This window comes from Erinaceus europaeus, chromosome 3 (assembly GCF_950295315.1).
Source record: "Erinaceus europaeus chromosome 3, mEriEur2.1, whole genome shotgun sequence".
Lineage (NCBI taxonomy): Eukaryota > Metazoa > Chordata > Mammalia > Eulipotyphla > Erinaceidae > Erinaceus > Erinaceus europaeus.
In genome coordinates, this window is record NC_080164.1 from 75,512,612 (window position 1) to 75,535,543 (window position 22,932).

General features: G+C 48.7%; 2 protein-coding genes across 6 annotated transcripts; one reads left to right on the forward strand and one right to left on the reverse strand.

Moving 5' to 3' along the window:
- Positions 1–24: 24 nt before the first annotated feature.
- On the forward strand, positions 25–4,695 carry HTRA2 (HtrA serine peptidase 2). The gene is made up of 8 exons (XM_007523363.3): positions 25–633; positions 725–929; positions 1,024–1,218; positions 1,454–1,486; positions 1,717–1,822; positions 1,939–2,008; positions 4,133–4,228; positions 4,340–4,695. Exons 1-8 carry the CDS (start codon positions 155–157, stop codon positions 4,503–4,505), a joined length of 1,350 nt encoding a protein of 449 aa, XP_007523425.1. The 5' UTR covers positions 25–154; the 3' UTR covers positions 4,506–4,695.
- Positions 4,643–22,886, reverse strand: LOXL3 (lysyl oxidase like 3). Of its 5 annotated transcripts, none has more exons than XM_060187556.1 (17): positions 22,731–22,886; positions 20,954–21,345; positions 20,157–20,320; positions 19,119–19,333; positions 11,752–11,808; positions 11,087–11,146; positions 10,096–10,161; positions 8,705–8,924; positions 8,288–8,468; positions 8,002–8,156; positions 6,649–6,816; positions 6,349–6,511; positions 6,015–6,258; positions 5,804–5,919; positions 5,586–5,722; positions 5,364–5,475; positions 4,643–5,175 (listed from the first exon to the last, which is right to left on the reverse strand). In XM_060187556.1, the coding sequence occupies exons 2-17, from the start codon at positions 21,264–21,266 to the stop codon at positions 5,102–5,104; spliced, it is 2,445 nt and encodes an 814-aa protein (XP_060043539.1). In that variant the 5' UTR covers positions 21,267–21,345; positions 22,731–22,886; the 3' UTR covers positions 4,643–5,101. The 5 variants fall into 5 exon arrangements, with proteins under 5 accessions (XP_060043539.1, XP_060043540.1, XP_060043541.1 ...); XM_060187557.1 differs by having other exon boundaries at positions 20,954–21,278; positions 22,731–22,878; XM_060187558.1 differs by lacking the exon at positions 10,096–10,161 and having other exon boundaries at positions 22,731–22,885.
- Between the last annotated feature and the right edge of the window lie 46 nt (positions 22,887–22,932).

A 22,932-nucleotide genomic window follows, 5' to 3' on the forward strand; every position in this document is an offset into this window, starting at 1 on the left:
TGCCCGGACCACAATTCCCGGCGTTCTCGGGGCGGGGCGGAGCCCGGCTGAGGACTTCAGGTCCCGGCGTGCCTCGCGCACCGCGGCCCCGCTGCTCGCGTCCTGGGTGCCGCCTCTGTGTAGGGCGGGCGAGGAGGCAGTCGAGGCGGAGCCCATGGCCGCACTGAGGGCGGGCCGGGGTGCAAGCTGGAGCCTCCAGAGATGGCGGGCTTTTTGGGGGGCGCGCGGGGGGAAGGGACCCCTGTTGACCCCTGACCTCCGGGTCCCGCTGACGTCAGGAACTCCTGACCCTGGGGCTCGATGGACTTGTGGGACGCCCAGCCCCGGGACTCGGCTGTCTAGGGGGGTCCCTGAAGCACGGACATGTGTGGCGGCGTGGACTTCGGGCACGCCGCACCCCGGGGCCCGGGAGGGCTCAGGGGCCTCGGGAGCCCGCCCACGAGTGTGGCTGGCGGTGGCGCTGGGCGCCGGGGGCGCGATGCTGCTGCTGTGGGGAGGGGGCCAGGGGCTCCCGCGCGTCCAAGCCGCGGTGCTCCGCCCGCCGCCGGCCTCGCCCCGCAGCCAGTACAACTTCATCGCGGACGTGGTGGAGAAGACCGCCCCTGCCGTGGTCTACATCGAGATCCTGGGCCGGTAACGGTGGGCTGGAGCGGGAGGTGCCGACACGGCGGGCTGGAGGGCGGGCGGCCGCCGGGGCTCAGCACCCGGGTCTCCCCCGCGCCAGGCACCCCTTCTCCGGCCGCGAGGTCCCCATCTCCAATGGCTCCGGATTCGTGGTGGCCGCCGACGGGCTCATCGTCACCAATGCCCATGTGGTGGCAGATCGGCGCCGAGTCCGCGTGAGGCTGCCGAGCGGCGACACGTACGAGGCCGTGGTCACCGCGGTGGACCCGGTGGCCGACATCGCCCTGCTGAGGATTCAGACGAAGGTGAGGGCCTGGGAAGGTCGGCCCTGGCCGGGCCTGTGCACCTGCCCCGCCTCCAGACCCCAGACCCCAGGTCTGTGTCCTCCTTCTCCCTTAGGAGCCGCTGCCCACCCTGCCCCTGGGACTCTCGGCGGATGTGCGGCAAGGCGAGTTTGTTGTTGCCATGGGGAGCCCCTTTGCACTGCAGAACACCATCACCTCGGGCATCGTCAGCTCTGCTCAGCGGCCAGCCAGAGACCTAGGCCTCACCCAAACCAATGTGGAGTACATCCAGACTGATGCAGCTATTGATGTGCGTCCTCGTAGGAGAACCGTGACCAGCTGGGTGGGGGAGGGGGATGACTGCGGTGCAGTCGCCGACTGGGGGTGGGTGGCGCATCAGCCTCTACGCAGATTGGGCTGCAAAATTGTATCCACTCATTCATTCCTGGGCTGGAAAGAAATTGGAGAAAGTGCCTACAGCTTGACTATGCGCCTCCAGGCATAGAGTCCCTGGATGTCTTCCATGTTCTCTTCTTGTCCTGCAGTTTGGAAACTCCGGAGGTCCTCTGGTTAACCTGGTGAGTGGGACAGCCTTCTTTCCAAGAACCCTTGGGCCAGGTCAGTGTGGGATAGGTGGGTTTTCTCAGATTCAACAGTGTCTAGTCGAGTGTTTTGAGCAGTCTTTGACTTGCTGATTCCCAGAATCCAACCAAAGCCCCTCAATATTTCCTGCTATGTTTGTTCAGATGTCCCACCCCATCTCCTATTATTTGTTTGGGCTAGGGAATAGTGGCCTCTGTCCCTGCAGGATGGGGAGGTGATCGGGGTGAACACCATGAAAGTTACAGCTGGAATCTCCTTTGCCATCCCTTCTGATCGCCTTCGAGAGTTTCTGCATCGTGAGGAAAAAAAGAGTGAGAATGGCTTGGGAGGAAGAACATTGTTTGAGCCTTGGTGAATGGGTACAGTTGGGAGGAGGGGAAGAAAGGGAGGATGTAGTTGGGCCAGGCTCACTTTGTCTCTGTCTCAGATTCTTGGTTCGGAACCAGTGGGACCCAGCGTCGCTACATTGGGGTGATGATGCTTACTCTGACTCCCAGGTATGAGCTTCGGAGGTGGTAACCTGGGAGCTTCCAGTGTGATCAGTGCTGGTAAACTGGCATCACTGAGCTTTGTTCTCATTGCTGTCTTTTTTTTTTTTTTTTTATCATTTTGTTTATTTACTTATTTATTGGATAGAGACAGTGAGAAATTGAGAGGGGAGGGGGAGATAGAGAGGGAGAAAGACAGAAAGACACCTGCAGCCCCACTTCACTGCTTGAGAAGCTTTCCTCCTACAGGTGGGACGGGCTTGAGCATTGTAACATGTGCACCTGACTAGGTGTGCTAGCACCTGGCCTCTTCATTGCTCTCTTTCTTTTCTTTTCTTATTTTTTTTTTTTTTTTTTTGCCTCCAGGGTTATCTCTGGAGTTCAGCACTATGTATCCACTGCTCCTGGAGGCCATTTTTTCCCATTTTGTTGCCCTTGTTGTTATTGTTGCCATTGATGTTGTTGGATAGGACAAAGAGAAATTGAGAGAGATGGGGAGACAGGAAAGGGGAGAGGAAGATAGACACCTGCAGACCTGCTTTACCACTTGAGAAGGGACTCCCCTGCTAGTGGGGAGCCAGGAGCTTGAACTGGGATCCTTAGGCCAATCCTTGTGTTTCGCGCCCTGTGCACTTAACCTGCTGAGCTGCCGCCGACCCCCAGCTACCTTTCTTTCTTCTTTAAATTTTTTCTTATCTTTACTTATTTATTGGATAGAGACAGTTAGAAATGGAGAAGGGAGAAATAGAGAGGGAGACAGAGAGACACCTGCAACACTGCTTCACCACTTGGAAAGCTTTCCCCTTGCAGGTGGGGACCAGGGTCTCAAACCTAGATCCTTGCACATGATAGCATGTGCACTCAACCAGGTGTACCACCACCTGCCCTCCCCCCCCATCTTTCTAAGATGAGTTGCTTCACATTGGGAGATAATTAGTCCTCTCTCATGGTAATAATTTTCTCACCCCACTTCATTATTCACAGATGTTACCAGGTTGATTTCATTCTATTACTTGCTTTGATTTAAAACCTTCAATTCCATAACCTGGTGTTAAAGGGTCATTTTCCCATGTCTCCAAGTTGGTCTTTCAGATCTGACTTTTTTTTTTTTAATCAATCTATGCTGTTTCAGTCAGTCTGACTTCCTCAATATCTTTATTTACATTATTCTTGTTTTTTTAAAATATTCCCTTTTGTTGCCCTTATTGTTTTATCGTTGTTGTGATTATTATTATTGTTGATGTCGTCGTTGTTGGATAGGACAGAGAGAAATGGAGAGAGAGGGGGAGAGAAAGACAGACACCTGCAGACATGCTTCACCACTTGTGAAGCGGCTCCCCTGCAGGTGGGGAGCCGGGAGCTCGAACCGAGACCCTTAGGCCAGTCCTCGCACTTTGCGCCACATGCGCTTAACCTGCTGGGCTACCGCCTGACTCCCACATTATTTTTGTTTTACATAGTTAAAGATCAGACTCATCCTTCTAGGCAAAGTTCTAGTCTCTCCTTAAAACTTCTCTCAGGTGGCCCCATAGGTAAGCACTGAGGTCTGGAGTTTGCATGTGACAGAGTGATGCTCTAGTTCTCCCTTTCTCAGTAACAAAAATAAAATCTTTTCAGATTTCTCAAGTGTCACAGGTGCTATTGATTTAGCATTTGGTGCCATTTGGAATGTGACCTTTTTTTTTTTTTAATATTTATTTATTCCCTTTTGTTGCCCTTGTTTTCTTGTTGTAGTTATTGTTGTTATTGATATCACTGTTGATAGGACAGAGAGAAATGGAGAGAGGAGGAGAAGACAGAGATGAGGAGAGAAAGATAGACAGACACCTGCAGACCTGCTTCACCGCCTGTGAAGCGACCCTGCAGGTGGGGAGCCGGGGGCTCGAACCCGGATCCTTACACTGGTCCTTGTGCTTTGCGCCACGTGTGCTTAGCCCACTGTGCTACCGCCTGACTACCCTGGAATGTGACCTTTTCTATATACTTCCTGACTGCTGGAAAGCAGAGGTCGTATTGCCTTTATATCTGGAGAACATAGTACACTGCGCTACCCATACTGTTATCTGTTGATATGAAATTTGAAGGGAACCCAAGATGGGAGTGTGGCTAACAGGGTGACTCGTGTCCTTTCAGCATCCTCGCTGAACTTCAACTTCGAGAACCAGGCTTTCCTGATGTTCAGCATGGTGTGCTCATCCACAAAGTCATCCTGGACTCCCCTGCACACCGGTGAGGAAGTGGCTGTACTTTCCAAGTGGGCAGGCAGGTGAGGTGTGTGTGTGTGCTCTTGAACTGAACCAGCTATGCCCTCCCCCTTTCTATGTTCATCTTACACCATAGGGCTGGCCTTCGACCTGGTGATGTGATCTTGGCCATCGGGGAGCAGTTGGTACAAAATGCTGAAGATATTTATGAAGCTGTTCGAACCCAATCCCAACTGGCAGTGCGAATCCGGCGGGGACCGGAAATGTTGACCTTGTATGTGACCCCCGAGGTCACAGAATGAATGGATCAGCAAGAGTATGAGGCTCTGCTCTGGTTTCTATCGTGCTTTCCTGGCTTACATGCTGAGGGGACCTGGACAATGGATCAGATGAACTAGTTGAGGGCAGGTCCCTGCAACCACCAGCACCAACTCCTGGATTCTGAAGAAATGAAAAAACTTTTTTTTTTTTAATAAAATAAAATTATACCTAGCAACATGTTATAATAAAAAAGGGAGGGGGAGGGCTGATCTTTTCTTGCCCCACCAGAAGGCTAGAGGTAAAGCTGTATCCCCCTTGAACAGAGGGGAGATTCTAGAGCCGACTATCCTGATCCCCGTCATTCTGGGCTGTTACTCAGATGCTGCTCCCCATGGTGTGCTCTGCTCCGTGCTGGACCTGGATGCACACATTCCACATACTTGGCCACAGATGTGAACAGCTGGTCCAGGAAGAAGGGTGAGAACGTCTGCTCGACAGTTCCACATCCAGTGTGTACTGGATGAATGTGGCAGGCCCACTGTTACTGGGGTTCTGTGGTAAGCTCCTGAGGTAATGGCAGCCTCACACCCTTGCCATAAGGGGCCAGTGGTGGTGTGCAAAGGAGGATGGCAGCACCTTAAACAATCTGGTTACTGGTCTGGCCAGGGTAGCGCTCAAACTTCCTGTTGGCCTCTTCGCTGAAGGCATCACCTGCAAGGTGGACGCATGATTTAGTCTAGAAGATAGACCTATTAATGGGGAGTGATACAGAAGTAGAGAGGTTGGTGAGGTGGATAGAGAGACAGAAACACCAGAGGTAGAATAGAGTGAAGGCCTTGTCCTCCCCCCACCCTCCACCTCACGCACAGTCTCTTGGGGCTGTTTTTCCCACTAAATACCAATGTGGCAGTTGTGCACCCAGATGCGGTGTCCATCATATTTGCAGTTACACTTCATTGCATTGTTGGTGAAGTCACTCTCTGCCACTTCAAAATTGGGGTTGATGACCACCTATGAGTCAGGAAAAAGGCACCTTAACTCAGCTGTAGCTCTCAGATACAATGGTGCTTTTAAAAAACACCCCTCCCTCTTGTCATCTGGAAAATCCCAGGCCCTAGCACCTGCAGAATGTAGTTTCCTGGTTTCACATCTGTGATATCAATCCACTGACAGTCGATGTCATGCCGGTAGAGATCCCAGCAACCCACGGTGATGCCCTGCTCTCCAAAGTTGGCACACTCATACCTCTTCGAGACATCTGAAGGGATTAGCATGTGCCAGTGTGAGGAAAGGCGCTGAGTGACACGGAGAGACTAATCTACTGTAGGCCCCAACTCACCCTCCTGACACTCGGTGTCTTCTAGACAGAAACTAGCTTTGTGGCCCTCAGCCACCTTGGTGCCATTGGGGGTCAGGATATCGTAGTGAGTGAAGACGTCCATACTGTGGTAATGCCTATGGGGACACAGGAGCCCGTTTTCTTCCCAGCTCTTGCAAACGTGCCCCTTCCCCTGGACTTTTTTCTTCTACCTGTCCCTTGACCCTCTCACCCATGACACTCATGCCACACCCAGGAGTGGCGCCCAGCCTTGGGCCTGAAGTCAGCTCGTCCCAGGTTGTGGATCTGGGAGGAGAATCGGAGCAGACGCCGGTGGCCATAAGGCCAGTTGGCCAAGCGAGCTGAGCTCGACAGGCAGTTCTCTTCGGCAGCACAGTAGAGCATGTGCAGGGGCCGGTCCTCTATGTAGGCGGTCTCTTGTACCAGTGCTGAGTGCAGCAGCAGATCTGAGGCGGCTACACCAAAGCAGGAAGAGGGATGTCAGAAGCCTCTGCTCAGAGGCTGGGACAGGTGCCCATAATGCATTTCCCTCTTGTTGCACTCACTCTCAGAACAGATGACTCCAGCAGTGAAGCGGGTCTCTGTCCTCTTGCAAGCAACATGGGTGCCATGATGAGCACACTGGTCCAGGGACAGCTCAGTCCCTGTGCAGCGCACTCCACTCATCACCACCTCTGTCAGGTTCCCTGAATCCCAGTACCAGGTCTCCTGGCAAGAGGACGTAGATGTGTCTGTGAGGTCCCACTTCCCACCCTCCTGGGTTGAAGGACTCACACCCACACTCCACAGTGACAGCCACAGGCTTTGGAGGTGATAACCTTGGTTTCCACCTCCTCCCTGCTCACCTGCAGGCCGTGGTTGGCGTAGCCCAGTCCAAGCTGTCTGCAGGCTACCATGGCCTCCAGTGTACCCCAGTCATCCCCACAGATAAGGCCCCAGCGGGGGGACCCAGGTCCTCCTACTTGCACCTCGACTCGCCCCTCATACCGACTGCGGCCCCCACTGAGTCGGATCTGTAGTAACACAAAATGGAAGTGCTGGGGAGGCTTCTGGGGCCAGGAGATGGGAGCCTGTAGCAGGTATGTGATTCAAAGGTGGTTCAGAGAGGCATAGAAAGAGCTAGTAGGTGGTGGCAAAGGCAGGGAGCATGGGGAAGGTGAGGGGGGGCATCAGACTTCAGGATGACTAGGACTGAATAAGATGTAAGATATGTGAGTATTGGGTTTTCAGGCAGGCAGTCCGGTGTTTAATCCCCGGCAGCACATATGCCAGAGTAATGCTCTGCTTCTCTTTTCCTCTCTCCTATCTCCCTGATTAAGAATTAAGTAAAATCTGTTGACTGTAAACCATTAACTCCACAAGAAAGAAATAAAAAGAATTAAGTAAAATCAGGGCCGGGTGGTGTTTTACCTGATTGAACCCACATGTTACAATGCACAAGGACCTGGGTTTGAACCCCCAGTCCCCACCTGTAGGGGGAAAGCTTTGCAAGTGGTGAAGTGGGGCTACAGTTGTCTCTCTGTCTTTCTCAACCCTCTCAGTCTCCCCAACCCTCTCAATTTCTGGCTGTCTCTCTCCAATAAATAAAGGCAATAAAAATATTTAAAAGGGAGTCAGGCGGGTAGCACAGCAGGTTAAGCGCACGTAGCGTAAAGCGCAAGGACCAGTTAGGATCCTGGTTTGAGGCCCTGGCTCCCCACCTGCATGGGAGTCACTTCATAGACGGTGAAGTAGGTCTGCAGGTGTCTCTCTGTCTCTTCCTCTCTATCTCCCCCATCTCTTTCAATTTCTATCTGTCTCTATCCAATAACAAAAAAAAAAAAAAAAAAGGAAAAAATATTTAAAAAGAGAAATAAAATCTTGGGGGCTAGACAGTGGTGTACCTGGTTAAGCACACATAGTACCATGTGCAAAGACCTGGGTTCTAGCCCCCACTCCTCACCTGCAGCAGGGATGCTTCACAAACAGTGAAGCAGGCCTGCAGGTAACTGTCTTTCTCCCTATCTTCCCTTCCCCTCTTCAGTTTTTCTCCATCCTATCGAATAAAATGGAAAAAAAAAAAAAAGGAAAAACATGGCCACCAGGAATGGATTTGTAGTGCCTGCACCAAGCCCTAGCAACTGGAGGCCAAAAAACAGTAAAATTAAAACAAAAAAAGTTGTGAGATAAGCTGAGCCAAGGTGGCAAGTACGACTGACCTTGGTCTCCACCCCAGTGTAGGGTAGGTTGCATCGGACCCCAGCATCCTGGCTATGGGAACAGTCCTCAGCTGTGATGTTCTTGTGCGAGCATTTCCAGAGGGAGAGTTCCTGTCCGGAGCATCGGACTTCACTCAGGTGGATGGCATCCATGCCTAGGGCCCAAAATCAACGATTAGGCAGCTGCAACTAGACTTTCCTTGTCTGCTCAGGCATCTCCTTCACAAAGAATGTAGCCTCCAGAGTGTGTAACTCCTCCCCACCTTCCCACCTTCATCCCCCTCACCCTGCCCCATGCGGGCACCACTCAGAGCCTCTCGAGCTGTCCCGAAGCCCAGCTCCCGACACACCACGCTGGCAGCCTGTAGGTCCCACTTGCGGTCGCAGACTGTGCCCCATGTGCCAGCCTTCAGGACTTCCACTCGGCCCTCTCCAGGGTGGGCCCCGCCTTTTAGACGCACTCGGGCCTGCAGAGGAGAAAGGCATGTCCAACTGTGGTAACTTGAATGTCAGCACAGGTGGAGGCCTGGGAGCTAAATGAGGTTCTGATGGGAGGCAGAGGGTGGCGTCAAGTCTGTGGCCCACCCCCTGGAAGTTTCCTCTCTGTCCTCAAAGGCCTGTGCTTGGTTTGGTGGTGGCCAGACTAGGGGGTTCTTCATCTAGGGTGGGTTGGGGGGAAGGTCATAGTCACTGTCTCACACACCTCCCCCTGAGGCTTCAGCTGTTGTTGCTTCTTCTGACCACTGGATGCTGCATAGAGAGGGCCTGGCACACAGCTCACCACCGCAGGCCCCCCCCCAGGGCACCTGGTGGTGTCGTTGGCACGATAGAACTCCAAGGAACAGAGGGAGAGGTGGGCCTCCGTGCCCATGCAGCTCACCCCATGCAGACCAAAGGAGTGTTGCTGCCGCTGGGCCAGCAGCCTGGGGGGACAGGAGTGGGGTGCAGTGGGGTAAAACAATGCTCCTGCCCCTTTGCCCACAACCCTCCACCCACCCCATCCCTCCTTCTTCTCCCAATCTTTCATGACCATTTTAACCCCTCTTTCCCTCTTGTCTGCAGTTTCCCTCCAAAGAGACAAAGTACATAGTAAGTCCCCAGGCTGAAGGAGCCGAGACTGCCCATATAGGTGGCTCCTTAAGGCTTTGCTGCTGCAGAAGAACCCAGTGGGAAGGGCAATTAGGCTTGACTTGCCTGAAGGAAACGTTCCATATGGTTTCAGGCTGGCCCTAATGGAGGCTGAGTCTGCTGAACAAAGAGAACCAGAAGCCAGGTTCAGCTCAGTAGGAAGAGATGGGCAGATGGAGTGTCTGACATGAACAGGAAGCCCAAACAGCCAGAGTGAGAAGATCCTTCTAGGATGCTGAGTACGAAAGAACTGAGAGAATCTGGATGCAGGAATAAGTATTGGGTCTAAATGGCTCTCTCAGAACAGAGGACCTTCCAGGCCAGAGGCTTCACAGGCCCAGAGTATGATGGACAGTGAGGGGAAGAACCGACTAGAAGGTGAACACAGGAAAGACTGGGGCTAGTGGATGCAGAAATACAAATGTACAAATGCAAGAGAGACACAAGGTAAAGGAACCACATGATAAGAAGAGTGTGAATACTAGTGCAGAACAGGAAAGCTACCCCCAGCCCTTAAACAGAGCCACATGAGTCTTTAATGAGTTAATCCATACCTCTTTGATTTAAATGTAACGGAAAACAAACAACAACAAAAACATTCAATAGCCACCAGAGCAAGAAAGCAAAACTACATAGAGATTTTTTTTTTTTTTAATGTAAACATTGCAGAGAAAGGCTTGAGAGGATGCGGGGACTTCTTCAGCAACGTGGCCAGGATGAGATATTGCAGTGAGGCACGTGAAAAGAGGAGTAAATCCTGCCCAGAAGAGCTAGTCTGAGCTCAAAGAGGAAAAGAAGCAGATGAGACCTGGTGTTGGTGGACTGGGCCTTTGAGGCTGGCTCGGTGGTAAGTTAGTGCAGCGATGTACCCAGTCATAGAAAGAAAGGATATGAGGACTTGAAGACACAAAGAGGAAGAAAAGTTACAAACAAAAACAAAGGAAGCCTGGAAACTTTACAGAATACCTTTGGAAGCTCAGGGTAAGTGGATTCTGAAGTTCAAAGAGATCAGGTACTCTCCCCAAGTCCTGTCTGGCTGAAAATAAAAGTCAAAGATGCCATCACAGGAAAGAGACTTTTTTTTTTTTGCCCCCTCAACTCCCTCCTCCCATAACAAAGTAAAAATGGCAGGGCAATTTTAATGTAGGGCTCAGCGATGGTCAGAGTGTGGCCATGTTAGGCAAGATGACCCTAAACTATAAGGGTAGTACAAGGATACCCCTGCTTCCTGAGTACCTTTGAAGCCAACAGAGGGAGGTACTGGGGAGCAGGGGGGGAATACCAGATGACCACCAGGTGACTCCTGAACACACTGAGAAAGGGATGATAGAGAGGGTTAACTCCTCTGTACCCTGGCCACTGCTGAAGACACTATCAGGGAGACTTCATGTACAAAGGGCCTTTGGAAGCTAAATGAGGTTTCGCTTCCACTCTTTTAGGTCTTAAAGGAACCTGGGAGAAAAATAATGGAACTGGGTACCTAACTGTGTAATCTGGGTCAAGAAGCAAGAACTGTCAAATGTGGCTTCACCTCTAGGTCCCCAGGGAACCCAAGGTCAAACCTTCAAGCCAGTAGCAGATAAAAAAAGTCAAAAGTAGGATAGGAACACCTAATACCTTAGGCAAACTTCTTGGGGGAGTGGTAAGTTTGGCATCTAAAGGACAAAAGTGCTAGAGTTTCTGCTGGAATTCACTAGGGGGAGATAAACTTGTGGAACAAGGATAGTCAGCAAATGAATTTCTATAGAGATTTAAAAAAAAAAAATCCTATAACCCCCAAAGACCAATCAATACAAGGGCCAGCTTTATGCACTAGTGAATTGTCTGGAAGGTGGTTTGTAATAACTGCTACTTCTCCACCTCTCAGTGGAGGCCTCTCCTGCACTCCTTCCTGACACAGCCCACTCCCAAGATCCAGTGCTCCCTCTCCTCTATGCCCAGCCTGACCTTTGTTTACCTCTTGACTGGCCCCCTGCCCACTCGGGGCTTGGGTTTAACTTTACGCTTGCGGATTGGTCTGAAAAAAGAAGTCAGTGGAGGTGGTAGTTAGCTATGTGACCCAGGAAAATAAGAGGGTTAGTTTTCTTTTTTTGGACAGGATCCTTCATGCAGTATAGGAAGGACAAAGTGAAGGCAATCAGATACCCCACAGATGCCAACCACTCAGTGATATTTTAGTACTAGGCTATTTTCTAGACTCAGCAACAGTGACAAGAAGTCTGGTTATGTCAATCTAGTTATGTGACAGGAAAGGCAATAAGGGGAAATGTAAAGCTGGGGAGAGGAGACAGGAATATGGAGGGACTAATGGAGGGCAGGAGGCATGCAGGCAGCTAGCACTGGAGTTCAGGCTGTTTTGGGGGAAGTATGTGGATGAGGAGACTTCTCAGCCATTCCTACTTTACTTCTTCTTAGTGCTCCGTAAGGTCAAAGCTCGCCTGTCCACATGCCTACCTCCTGCCTTCTCCCCCCCCCACCCCCCAACATGAATAGTCATTTTCCAGTCATGCCCTTATTCATCAGCTTGGGTTCTGGGATGGACATGGATAGGCTGCCTTCCATCCATCCACCTCCTGAGGCCTCAGGGGCAAGCAGGAGGTCCCGGGGCTTTTGCCCCATTACCTTCCAAGGGACTTGGGGCGCCGGGCCGAGGCTTTGGCTGCTCGCTTTCTCAACTTTCTGTGAGGATAAGACAATGGCAGAGTCAGGATCAGTCAAAAGAACAAAGTGTATCTGAAACCAGGAACAAAATTTCTTTCCCAGATAGGAACAGGCTGGGGGTATTGATCATACTGGCAACATCCATGTCCAGTGGAGAAGCAACCATAGAAGCCAGACCTTCCACTTTCTGCACCCCATAAAAAATTTTGATCCATATGCCCAGAGGGATAAAGAATAGGGAAGCTTCCAGTGGAGGGGATGGGTCACAGAACTCTGGTGGTGGGAACTGCATGGAATTGTATTAAACCACTATTAAAAGTTTATATAGATATCCCAACAGTCAGAACGGTTCTTATAACATTAGATACTCACAGGGTTTTGCCTTTCACAGCTGTTTGACCTTAGAAGTACCTGACTTACTAGGTGAGCAGTTGTGAAAGGCCATGGACTCAGGGCTAACAGAGACCAAGTAGTAGAGCCCACAGAAATTAGGTTTAGGCAGGTTAAGGACAGAGCTTAGTGATTATGCAAAAAAGACTTTCATGCCTGAGCCTCCAACGCCCCATGCTCAATCTCTGGCACTACTATAAGCAGAATTGAACAGTGCTATGGTAGAAAAAAAGGAAATAAAGCAATTAAGGCAGAGAATAAAGACAGTGTGACTGACAGTTGGGCTGATCTAAAATTGAGAGGAGCATTAAGGGTGAGGGGAACCAGAGAGAACTTGCCTGCTCACACCTTGGGAGTCTTTTTCTTTGAAGCTCAGAGTTCTCTTTGGTTTTTGGCATTTTCAGAAGATTAAGGACTAATGCTGGATACTAGGACATTAACTTGGTTTGACTCAAGTTAACAGGCAGGTTAGAGCATTTTTCCTGCCTAAGTTAAATCCTATATGTTTTAATCATTAACTGAGCTTATGGTGGCCCAGGAGGTGGTGCAGTGGTTAGTGCAATGATCTTGTAAGCATGGGATCCTGGGTTCAGTCCCCAGCATCTCGTGTGTTAGAGTGATGTTCTGGTTCTCTCTCTCCTTGCTCTATCATAAATAATTATTTACTAAGCTGAGCTTATCTCCCAATCACCTTCCATACAAATGTTCTAAAGCCCCCCCCAACCATATATATTTTAAACTATCCTAAATGTTTAATCTATTTTATTTTTAATTTTTTTCATTTTATTTATTTATTCATTTATTTATTTACTGTATAAAGACAGTCAGAAATCATGAGGGAAGTGGGAGATAGAGAGGTAAAGAGTCAGAGAGACACCTGCAACCCTGCTTCACCATTCGTGAAGCTTTCCCCTGCAGGTGGGGACCAGGGGCTTGAACCCAGGTACTTGAATACTGTAATATGTGTGCTTAACCAGGTGCACCACTGCATGGCCCCTATTTTACTTTTTTTAAAGAGTGGTGGCACTCTTGGTTGAGGGCACACATTACAGTGCACCAGGACCCAGGTTTGAGTCCCTTATCCCCATCTGTAGGGAGAAGCTTTGTGAGTGGTGAAGCAGGGCTGCAAGTGCCTTTCTGTCTCTCTCCCTCTTTATTTCTCCCATCCCTCTCAATTTCTGGCTGTTTCTATCCAATAAATAAATAAAGATAATTAAAATAAAAATTAAAAAAGAGTTCACCTTAAATTTAATGTCTGGAAACTAGATTTATTTCAGTCATCCTTTGATTTCAGAAACTTCAGTTTTAGGGGTTTCACACATTATTATGGGATCTGGGTTCAAATCCCCATTTCCTACCTGCAGGGGAGAAGCTTCATGAGGGGTGAAGCCATGCTACAGATATCTCTTTCTTCCTCTCAATTACTCTCTACCATATCAAAATAAGTAAAATAAAAGGTTTGAACCGTGGTCCATTCTATCTGTTTATGTAGATTATTGCCTCTGCAATTGCCAAGTAAATAAAAAAAGAAATAAATAAGCAAAAGTATCATTCTAGCCTCCTCTTCTTTTCAGTCCCTCTTTGGCATAGAAAAATGTAGGTTTTATTCTTGTGCTCTTAGAAGTTTCTTGTTATTAGAACAGAAGAGAAAACACTTAGAACTTGGACTGGAGTTGGTCCAAGTATAAGACACCAAAGTAAAAGACTCTGGGGTGGGTGGGGAGAGTTCAGGTCCTGGAACAGGATGGTAGAGGACCCAGTGGGGCTTGTACTGTTGTATGGAAAAAATGAAAAATGAAGGGGCCAGGTGGTGATGCACCTGATTGAGCGCACATGTTACAGTGTTCAAGGACCCAGGTTCAAGTCCCTAGTCCCCATCTGCAGGGGGAAAGCTTCACAAGTGGTGAAGCGGTGCTGCAGGTATCTCTCTGTCTCTCTTCCTATCAACCTCTTCCCCCTCAATTTCTGACTGTCTCTATCCAACATATAGAGATTTTTAAAAAAATTTAAAAAGAAAAAATGAGAAATGTTATGCATGTACAAACTATTGTATTTATTGTCGACTATAAAACATTAGTCCCCAAATAAAGAAATAAAAATAAAGAAAAAACAGGTTTAAAATAAATAAATAAGCTGAAAAAAAAGAAGTTTCTTGTTAATATCTTTGTGTTACTCTTTTCTTTGAACATATTCCTACTTTGCTGTTTTTCTAGAGGAGTCATATTTGGAGGTAGTGCATTGTATCTAGATGTGCTGGGATTTTAATTTATAGATCTGAAACTGGGATGAAACCATTTGGCACTGCCTGCCTTCACTTATTTCTGAGGATACTCTTAGCTAGTACTCTTGCCAAAACATCCAATAAACCCAACATTTGTAGCAAAGAATTTATAGTAGGTTAGGTCTCAGGCATTTTTCTCTGAGACAATACTAAGTTTAGAGCTTCTTACCTTATAAGGATGGTATGAAACATGTCTAATATGAGGGAAGTTTTTAAAATTTTTAAAAAATATTTATTTATTCGCTTGTTGCTCTTGTTGTTTTATTGTTGTAGTTATTAATGTCGTCGTTGTTGGATAGGACAGACAGAAATGGAGAGAGGAGGGGAAGACAGAGAGGGGGAGAGAAAGATAGACACCTGCAGACCTGCTTCACCGCTTGTGAAGCGACTTCCCTACAGGTGGGGAGCTGGGGGCTTGAACCGGGATTCTTTCGCAGGTCCTTGCGCTTTGTGCCACCTGCGCTTAACCTGCTGCGCTACCACCCGACTCCCCTGAGGCAAATTTTATTGGTAACCCAGAGACATTATCTTGATCTCCAAATTAGCATTCAGAAAAATACATGGATGTTTAGAACTATCTCTAAGTTTTTGTAAGACTTTGTAAGATCTTTGTATTACATAATATACATATTATAAGGTGTAGTATAAGTTATATTGAGAACCTCAACTTGGTATTTCTTTTTTATTTATTTACTTATTTTGTTATTGGATAGAGACAGAGAAATTGAGAGAGAAGGGGGAGATAGAGAGGGAGAGAGACAGAGAGACACCTGCAGACCTGTTTCATCTCTTGTGAAGCAACTCTCCTGTAGGTGTGGAGCCGGGGGCTTGAACCGGGATCCTAACAGGTCCTTGCATTTGTGCCACGTGAACTTAACCTGCTGTGCTACCACCCAACTCTTGGTACTTCTTTTTTTAAAAAATATTTATTTATATTTTCCTCCTTTTGTTGCCCTGTTTTTATTATTATTATTGTTGTTGATGTTGTCATTGTTAGATAGGATAGAGAGAAATGGAGAGATGGGGAAGACAGAGGGGGAGAGAAAGATAGACACTTTCAGACCTCCTTCACTACCTGTGAAATGATGCCCCTACAGGTGGGGAGCCAGGGCTCGAACCGGGATCCTTTAGCCCGTCCTTGTGCTTTGCGCCACATGCACTTAACTCACTGAGCTACAGCCCAACTCCCAACTTGATACTTCTTTAGGGCTGATAATTGTTTAAACTTACTTTTTTTTTTTTTTTTTTTTAACTAGGGCATTGCTAAACTCTGACTACATTTATATTCCTCAAAATTTGCTTGTTTTCTCTTATCAAACTCATCCTTTCATTTCCAGTGTTTCTCTTCTAAGATCATTCACTTAAATGTTTCTGAATCCCATCCCTTATGACCCTTTTCCTAACTGAGAATTTGCACACACGCTCTCCTCAATTTTAAACACATAACACACACATATCACCCACAGAGGAGAAAAACTCAAGATGTGTCAATACTCATCATCTCTATATTTTTTCTTTCCACTTATGCATTAACCCACTCCTTTCTGACTTTTCCTACTCATCATTCATTAGAATAAATACAGCAGGCGGGGGTAGATAGCATAATGGTCATGCAAAGAATAAATACAGCAGCCCAAGCAGGGATCTAGTGACTAGAGTATTGAACTTGGAAGCATGATGCTTACGCTTGAGAGTCCAGAACTCAAGTCATGGCACTATCTCCTGGGCCACTGCTTCAAGCATTCTTTTTACACTTCACATTTTCCTTTATATGTTCTCTTTTAGGTTTTCATTATTGTCTTAATAAATTAATTATTCTAGCCACAAGGGCTTCTGCATAATTCCACTGCTACCAGAAGACTTTTTAAAAATATATTTTAACTTTTTTTTAATATTTATTTTCCCTTTTGTTGCCCTTGTTGTTTTTTAGTGTTGTTGTAGTTATTAATGTCATTATTGTTGGATAAGACAGAGTGAAATGGAGAGAGGAGACAGAGAGGGGGAGAGAAAGATAGATACCTGCAGACCTGCTTCACTACCTGTGAAGCGACTCCCCTGCAGGTGGGGAGCCGGGGGCTCAAACAGGGGTTCTTACACCGGTCCTTGCGCTTTGCGCCACATGCGCCTAACCCACTGCGCTACCACCCAACTCCCCAGAAGACTTTTTTTAGACAGACCACAGCACTGAAGCTTCCTCCAATTTAATCAGGGCCAGGCATGAACCTGGGTTGAGCTCCAAATTTGTCATCACATTCCTATTAACCGTCATTTTGGTAACAAAATCCTAATTAGTCTTACTGCATCTAGAACTTTCTCTTCCAGTTCACCACTGTCAGGCAAAATTTCCAAACCATGGTCCTTATTTTATCAGAATCCCATAAAAACACTTTTCTTGGGGCCAGGTAGTGAAGCACTTGTTTAAGCACACATATTACAGTGGGCAAGGCTCTAGGTATATGCCCCTGATCCCCACCTGAAGGGGAGTCGCTTCACAGGTGGTGAAGCAGGTCCGCAGGTGTCTATCTTTCTCTCTCCCTCTCTGTCTTCCCCTCCTCTCTCCATTTTCCTCTGTCCTATCTAACAACGACGACATCAATAACAACAATAACTACAACAATAAAAACAAGGGCAACAAAAGGGAAATAAATAAAAAAATTAAAAAAAATTGGAAGTATCCCACATGTCTACTACAGTTTTGACACAGCAGGCATTCAAATAAATATTATATGGGTGAATTGTTACACCTTTGCCCATCTATCCTCTTCACTTGGAATGACAGGCTATTCAAAGTCTACTTATCTTTGAGAACCTGGTGTTGAGATTAGGAAAGGTAAGAACTTACACAAAGAAAAAAAAAAATATATATATAGCCTCAAGGTAGAGTATAGTAAAGGAACACAGCACAGAGCTGTTTTTAAAATATCTTGAGACTTTAGACCAAATAAAGTATATTCCTTGCAGCTGAAAGAATTTTTAGATATGTCTAAGAGTCAAAGCAAGGAAAATCTGAGCAAGTATGGAAAGATTAGACACTGTTATCAATGACTAGATGCATGTATTAACTATTGAAAAGATGAAAAGGGATAATTCAATTTATAGAGAGGTAGACTATAAAATAAGCTATTAAAAGAAGACGTGTGAACATTTAGGAAGAAAAAATGAAAAAATGATAGTAATCCTTAAAGACCTAAAAAGATTTTGGTAAATAAGCCAGCCCCCCCCCTTTTTTTTTTTTATAAGATCACTATTGGAAAGCTGGATAATGGAGTTTAGCATAAGCTAACAAAATTCCCCACTATCTTACTATAGATAAGATGGTGGTATATTAACCACACCATTTTGTGTCCAGTTTATTCATAATCAGTTGCAAAAACATTTCACAACTCATGATTTTAAACTTGATGTTAATCTAGAGAAAAGGTTCAGGAGAGTTAAGACTTTGATTTAAAGCCTTTCAACACTTTTTAAGTCACTCTGATGAAGTCAGAAGGCATAAAAGTATGCCTACCAACCAGAGGAGGTTGGAAGGGATAATAAATGGAAAGTCAAGATTTAAAATAATCTCCTGGGATTATCATGATTTTTAGTGGGTCTTAAGTGATATATCAAAACCAATTTATCAGGGCAAACTCAGCATAGATTTAGGTTCAACAGGCTGCTTAGTGTCAAGGATCAAGAATAACGGATGGTCAGAATTGGTTTTGAGTGATTACAACTTCTGTGAGCAGTGGGCTGCTGCTTCACAGAAAGGAGATGCAAAATGTAGGCATGCTAATTTAATCTAAAACGGACATTTCTATAGTACCCTACTCTCATTAGCTCATATCTGAAGTAGTGTGGTCAGTGAAGGGTCATCAACAATGTCAAGTTTTCTGCAAAACTGTCCCAAGAGAGTTGAAAATAAGCATTTTCTTAGCTTGCACAATAAATCATAGATGGACTGTAAAGATTTCCAAACATTGACGGGGGTTTCTCAATGGCTGTTTCTCAAAAAGGTGGGATCAGATGCTCCAGGAAAGCCAGATGTTGCAAGTACAGGGCTGCCTGCTCCCCAGCTTACTCTAGAAGCCAGCTAGGCGGGTGCTGCAAGGCAGTGAGGAGGCTTCCCGCTATCCTGCTGGGCTCCAGGGATATGGGGCCGGGGCAGAGCACACAGCTCCTGCATGCCCCCCAGGTCCCAAGGGGAAGGCCCTTTGGGACGGGCACGCCGAGATGCGGGCGCCACTAGGCCTATCACAGTCTGGAGACTCTCGGCTCCGAGCCCAGCTTTCTGCATCCGCGTCCTCGCTGAACTCTGACCGCCGCCTACCGAGACACGCCCGGGCGCTCGGGTACAGCAATTCCCGCCAGCCCGCGAGCTGCGGGGCGTGGCCTCTCCTGGGCCAGCGCACGCCGGGGGCGGAGACTCTTCCCGCCAGCCAATGGCCTCACGGGCTCCGCCCCGGGACCCCCGGGCTGGAGTCTCACTGGCGGCGGTCCAGAGCCTCCTCGGGGAGCCTCGCGTGGTCCCACAAGTTCCCTGGGTTCCAGTTTCTGCCGAGGAATGACTCCATATTCTCCCGCTATTCCGGCGCCCCAGGCCTTTCCCGAGATCGCTCGACACTCTTCAGCCCCAGCCCGCCGCCCAGCGCCAGCGCCCGCGCCCGCGCCCCTGCACCTGTAGAAGGCTGTGTTGACCCTCTTTTCGTTCGGGAAGCCCAGCATCCCGCAGACCACGTGGCTGTTGTGAGCGCTCCAGCCTTTGTCACACACTTGCGACCAGCCGTCCGGGAGCCTGACTTCCACCAGCCCCTCGGTCACGGGCAGGGGGCGCCTGCCCCTTCCAACAGCGGGTCGCAATCGCACCTCCTCCACTTGCAAGTGATGCTCTACCTGGGGGGGTGGGGGTGGGGTAGGGCCACAAACAAAGGGAGGGAATCTGATAGTACCTTTCAGGTGTCTTGCCACCCTTCAGCTGCCCCGAGTGTGCTTGTTGTAAGCCTGTGGCCAGGGGGGTCTGGGAGAGAGATCATGCCTTTTCCCCATGGGGTATTGACTGTGCTGTGCTGATGCCCCTGAGACTGCGGAGTGGAATGCCATGCTGTGCGCTTTGACATTACTGGGGGTGCTGAGGAGGCTGAGGAAAGAGCACCTCACAGAGGATTCTTATGGAGGAGGGGAAAGTAAGATAGATGTTTCGGGGCCAGGGGGTGGCACACCTGGTTAAGCGCTCTTACTACAGCGCAAGGGCCCAGGTGCAAGCCCAAGTCCCTACCTGCGGGGAGGGGGGGAAAGCTCACAAGTGATGAAGCAGGGCTGCAGGTGTTTCTCTGTCACTCTCCCTATCTTCCCCTCACCTCTCAATTTCTCTGTCTCTATCCAATAATAATAATGATAATAATAAAATAAATTTAAAAAAAGATGTTTCATCAGAGCAAGAGTATCTGAGATGAAGAAGAGGAAAGGATGCCCAGGGGACGGGATGGGGATGAAGCTGAAGAAGCCAGCGGCAGGTTTAGAAAACTTGAATGCTACATGCTAAAACAAACCTGGACTTTATAGCATTAGTTATTTGCACCCCATCCCAAACTCCCATCAGCCCCAACCATCATGTGTGGGCAACTGGGATCTCCTAATGCAAGTGTCTCATCTAAGCATGACAGCCACCCCCCCCCCCATCTTGTGTGGTGGTGGTGTGTGCAGGTGCATGGCAGACCTCAATGACATTGGAGTCTGAGAAACCAGGGAGGCGCTGATCCTTGCAGATGACACCAGCATCTTCATCATGGGTACAGTCGCTGTTCCCCCAACCCCGGGAGGCACATTCAGTTATACTCTTCTCACTCCCACTGCAACTCAGGTTGTCCAGCCAGATGCGGCCTGTGGAGGGAAGATGAAGGAACAGAGAGGCTTGGGGAAGTAGGATGAGAGAGTGATGGGGATGTTGAGAAGAATGAAAATGGAGCACTCACAACTGAGCATGGTGATCTCTTGTGGACTCTTACAGCATGAGAACCCCCAAGTCCCTATTAGAATTGCTAAGTCCCTACTGCCTGTATTCATACTTGTTCTAGAGTTTGTACTTGTCCTTAGTCATTCCAGCTTGTTCTTTTTCACTTCTGGCCTATAATTTGATCTTGTATCTGTGATACCTTCTGACTTTGGACATTTAGATAGCAGGTAGTGGCTTTCAGCTTCCCTTGAAAGCAGCTAGACTTGAATTATATGGGGCTCACCTTTATTAGAGATGTCCTGGAACATGCCTTTGTAGAATCATACTTTGTAGCAGAAAAGAACCTAGAGATCATCTAGTCATTTTGCATATGGGGCATCTCAGATTCAGAGAAGCCACTGGCCCGCCCATGATCACACAGCCCTGAGAGGAGACTGCAGTTCATTACTCATGAATTTTCATTCGGGCCATTCTTGGTGTCCAGTGTCCCTATGGATGCACCATCCTATCCCCTTCCTGCACTTAGGCAATACCTAGGCCATCCTTGGAGCCCTGCTCACCTGTTCCAGGGCCATATTTGGCACTGTGGGTCCAGCCTGTTGCCTCTGTGAAGCCCAGTTCCCGGCATAGGATGTGGGCAGCCTGCATCGTGAAGTCATCATCGCAGATTGTGCCCCATTCACCAGCTCTCTGTATCTCCACTCGGCCCTCGTAGGGCTTCCTGGGGAAGCCGGCCAGCCGGAACCGCAGCCCCTGGCTCCCGGCCTTCTTCTCAGGGGCCGTGGATGGGGCTGGAGATCCCAGACACAAGCTGCACAGCAGGCACAGCAGCAGCCACAATGGGCTCCACTGACAGACACTGACAGGTCGCATGTCAGGGAAGGCCTGAGTGTCCCAAAAAGAGAGCGAGTGTATGTGTGGGGAGCTTAGTTAGCTTGGGCCGCCTCAGAATCTGAGAAACCATCAGAGAAAAGAGAAACTAAGTAAGGTCACACTATACACACATATACACTACACACACACACACACCAATTCACCAGGGATTAAGAGGTGGTGAGAGAAATTCACACTGAACTATAAGCAGAATTACAGAGTCAATGAAGTGCAGACAGAGAGAGAGAGAGAGAGAGAGAGAGAGAGAGAGAGGGAGTGATGGGAAACCCATATCGGATGGGGAGGGCCAGAGGGGGAGTGAGAGGTACAGAAAAAGTCACATAGAAGAGATTCAAATTCTTACTCTTCATAAGAAGTAAAATTCTCGCTACTGCTATTAGTTGTGATTTCTCACACTGTCACCATCACTTCCATCACTCCTCACCAGTTTCAGAGATCAAAAGGCAGTGATTAGAAACCAAAGAGTCAGAGAAGGGTTGAGATAATGACATAGGGACAGGACAACAGATACTTGGTGAGGAAGATCCATACAGACAGGATGCAAGTAGAAAGAACTGTAGGAATGAAAGGGAGACAGAGGCAACAGGGAGGGAGACTATGTTAAAGATGGATAGACAGTTTGTGTATGTGTGTGTGTGTGTGGGAAGGGCGGGGTGGGGACGGCAGATACACAGAACTCCGGAGCACTGGAGGCCAAGGACTGACAGGAGCAAAGGAGCAGAGCAGGGAGGGACCCAGATGACCCCTTTTAGCAGTCAGACTGCTCCCAACTGTGGGGAAAGAAGAGCTTAGAAGACTCTGAGATCCTGAGTATCCTTAAAAGTCCTGTCTGGGCAGATTCTGTGTCATGAAAGACAGAAGCCAGAATGCATGGAGAACAGGCTGTCCACCCCACCCAGCACACAGGATCTCGCATGACCCAGGAGGTCAAGGGGCCCTGAAAAGTCAGGCCTCAAGCTGGGATGGGGTGGGGTTGTCGAAGCCTCCTGCCAACATCGCCATTGCTGTCGCTGGGCAACCGGGGGCCAGGGTGCAGCTGGATCCTCAGCCAAGGTTTTCCCTTGGTCTGGGGGTGAGCCATCTCTGCTCAGCTCACTTCTCCCCAACTCAGATAAACAATCCAACAGGACAGCTTTGTCTTGGGGGACATTCTGGCTTGGGAACCCAGGGACAGGCCTCACAGAGGAGCCCCTCAGCCTTAGAACCCATTCACTGCCCTGTTTGGAACACTCTGGCGTCCCTCAACCCACAAATATCTGCCTTCTCTCCCCACTCTTCTTGTTTCTCACTTTTCTGTGACAATCATAAATCCCCTCGTTGGTTGGCTTCCCTTCGACTCCATCCTCTATCATCCCGCTTTCCCTTGTCTCTCCACCATCCTTCCCATCTGCAATTTCTGCCCCCCCCGCCCCCCCCCCCGCCAGTACCGTGACTTCCCCCTACCTTTGACAGAGCGGGGCCCCGAGGGCAGGGAGTAGAGTCCGGTCCTGGAGAACAGTTTCTGGTACTTCACCCAAAAAGTGTTCGGCCAGGGGAGACCGGACCCCCCCTTAGGGTTGGTCCCTCCCGCGCCCCCTTGGGCCCTCCCACATCCCGCCTTTCCCAGGCCAGTTCCCTCCTCTTCCCTCCGGGCCCTCCCTTCCCC

What these genes read in the sequence shown, in the direction of transcription:
- HTRA2 (XM_007523363.3), top strand. Translation starts at nt 155, where the DNA reads ATGGCCGCACTGAGGGCGGGCCGGGGTGCAAGCTGGAGCCTCCAGAGA. An exon ending in GAGGTCCTCTGGTTAACCTG is followed by an intron (nt 1,487 to 1,716) that starts GTGAGTGGGACA and finishes CTGTCCCTGCAG; the next exon opens with GATGGGGAGGTGATCGGGGT. An exon ending in GCATCGTGAGGAAAAAAAGA is followed by an intron (nt 1,823 to 1,938) that starts GTGAGAATGGCT and finishes TCTCTGTCTCAG; the next exon opens with ATTCTTGGTTCGGAACCAGT.
- LOXL3 (XM_060187556.1), bottom strand. Translation starts at nt 21,266, where the DNA reads ATGCGACCTGTCAGTGTCTGTCAGTGGAGCCCATTGTGGCTGCTGCTG. An exon ending in CAAATATGGCCCTGGAACAG is followed by an intron (nt 20,321 to 20,953) that starts GTGAGCAGGGCT and finishes TTCCCTCCACAG; the next exon opens with GCCGCATCTGGCTGGACAAC. An exon ending in CGCCCCAAGTCCCTTGGAAG is followed by an intron (nt 11,147 to 11,751) that starts GTAATGGGGCAA and finishes TTCTTTTTTCAG; the next exon opens with ACCAATCCGCAAGCGTAAAG.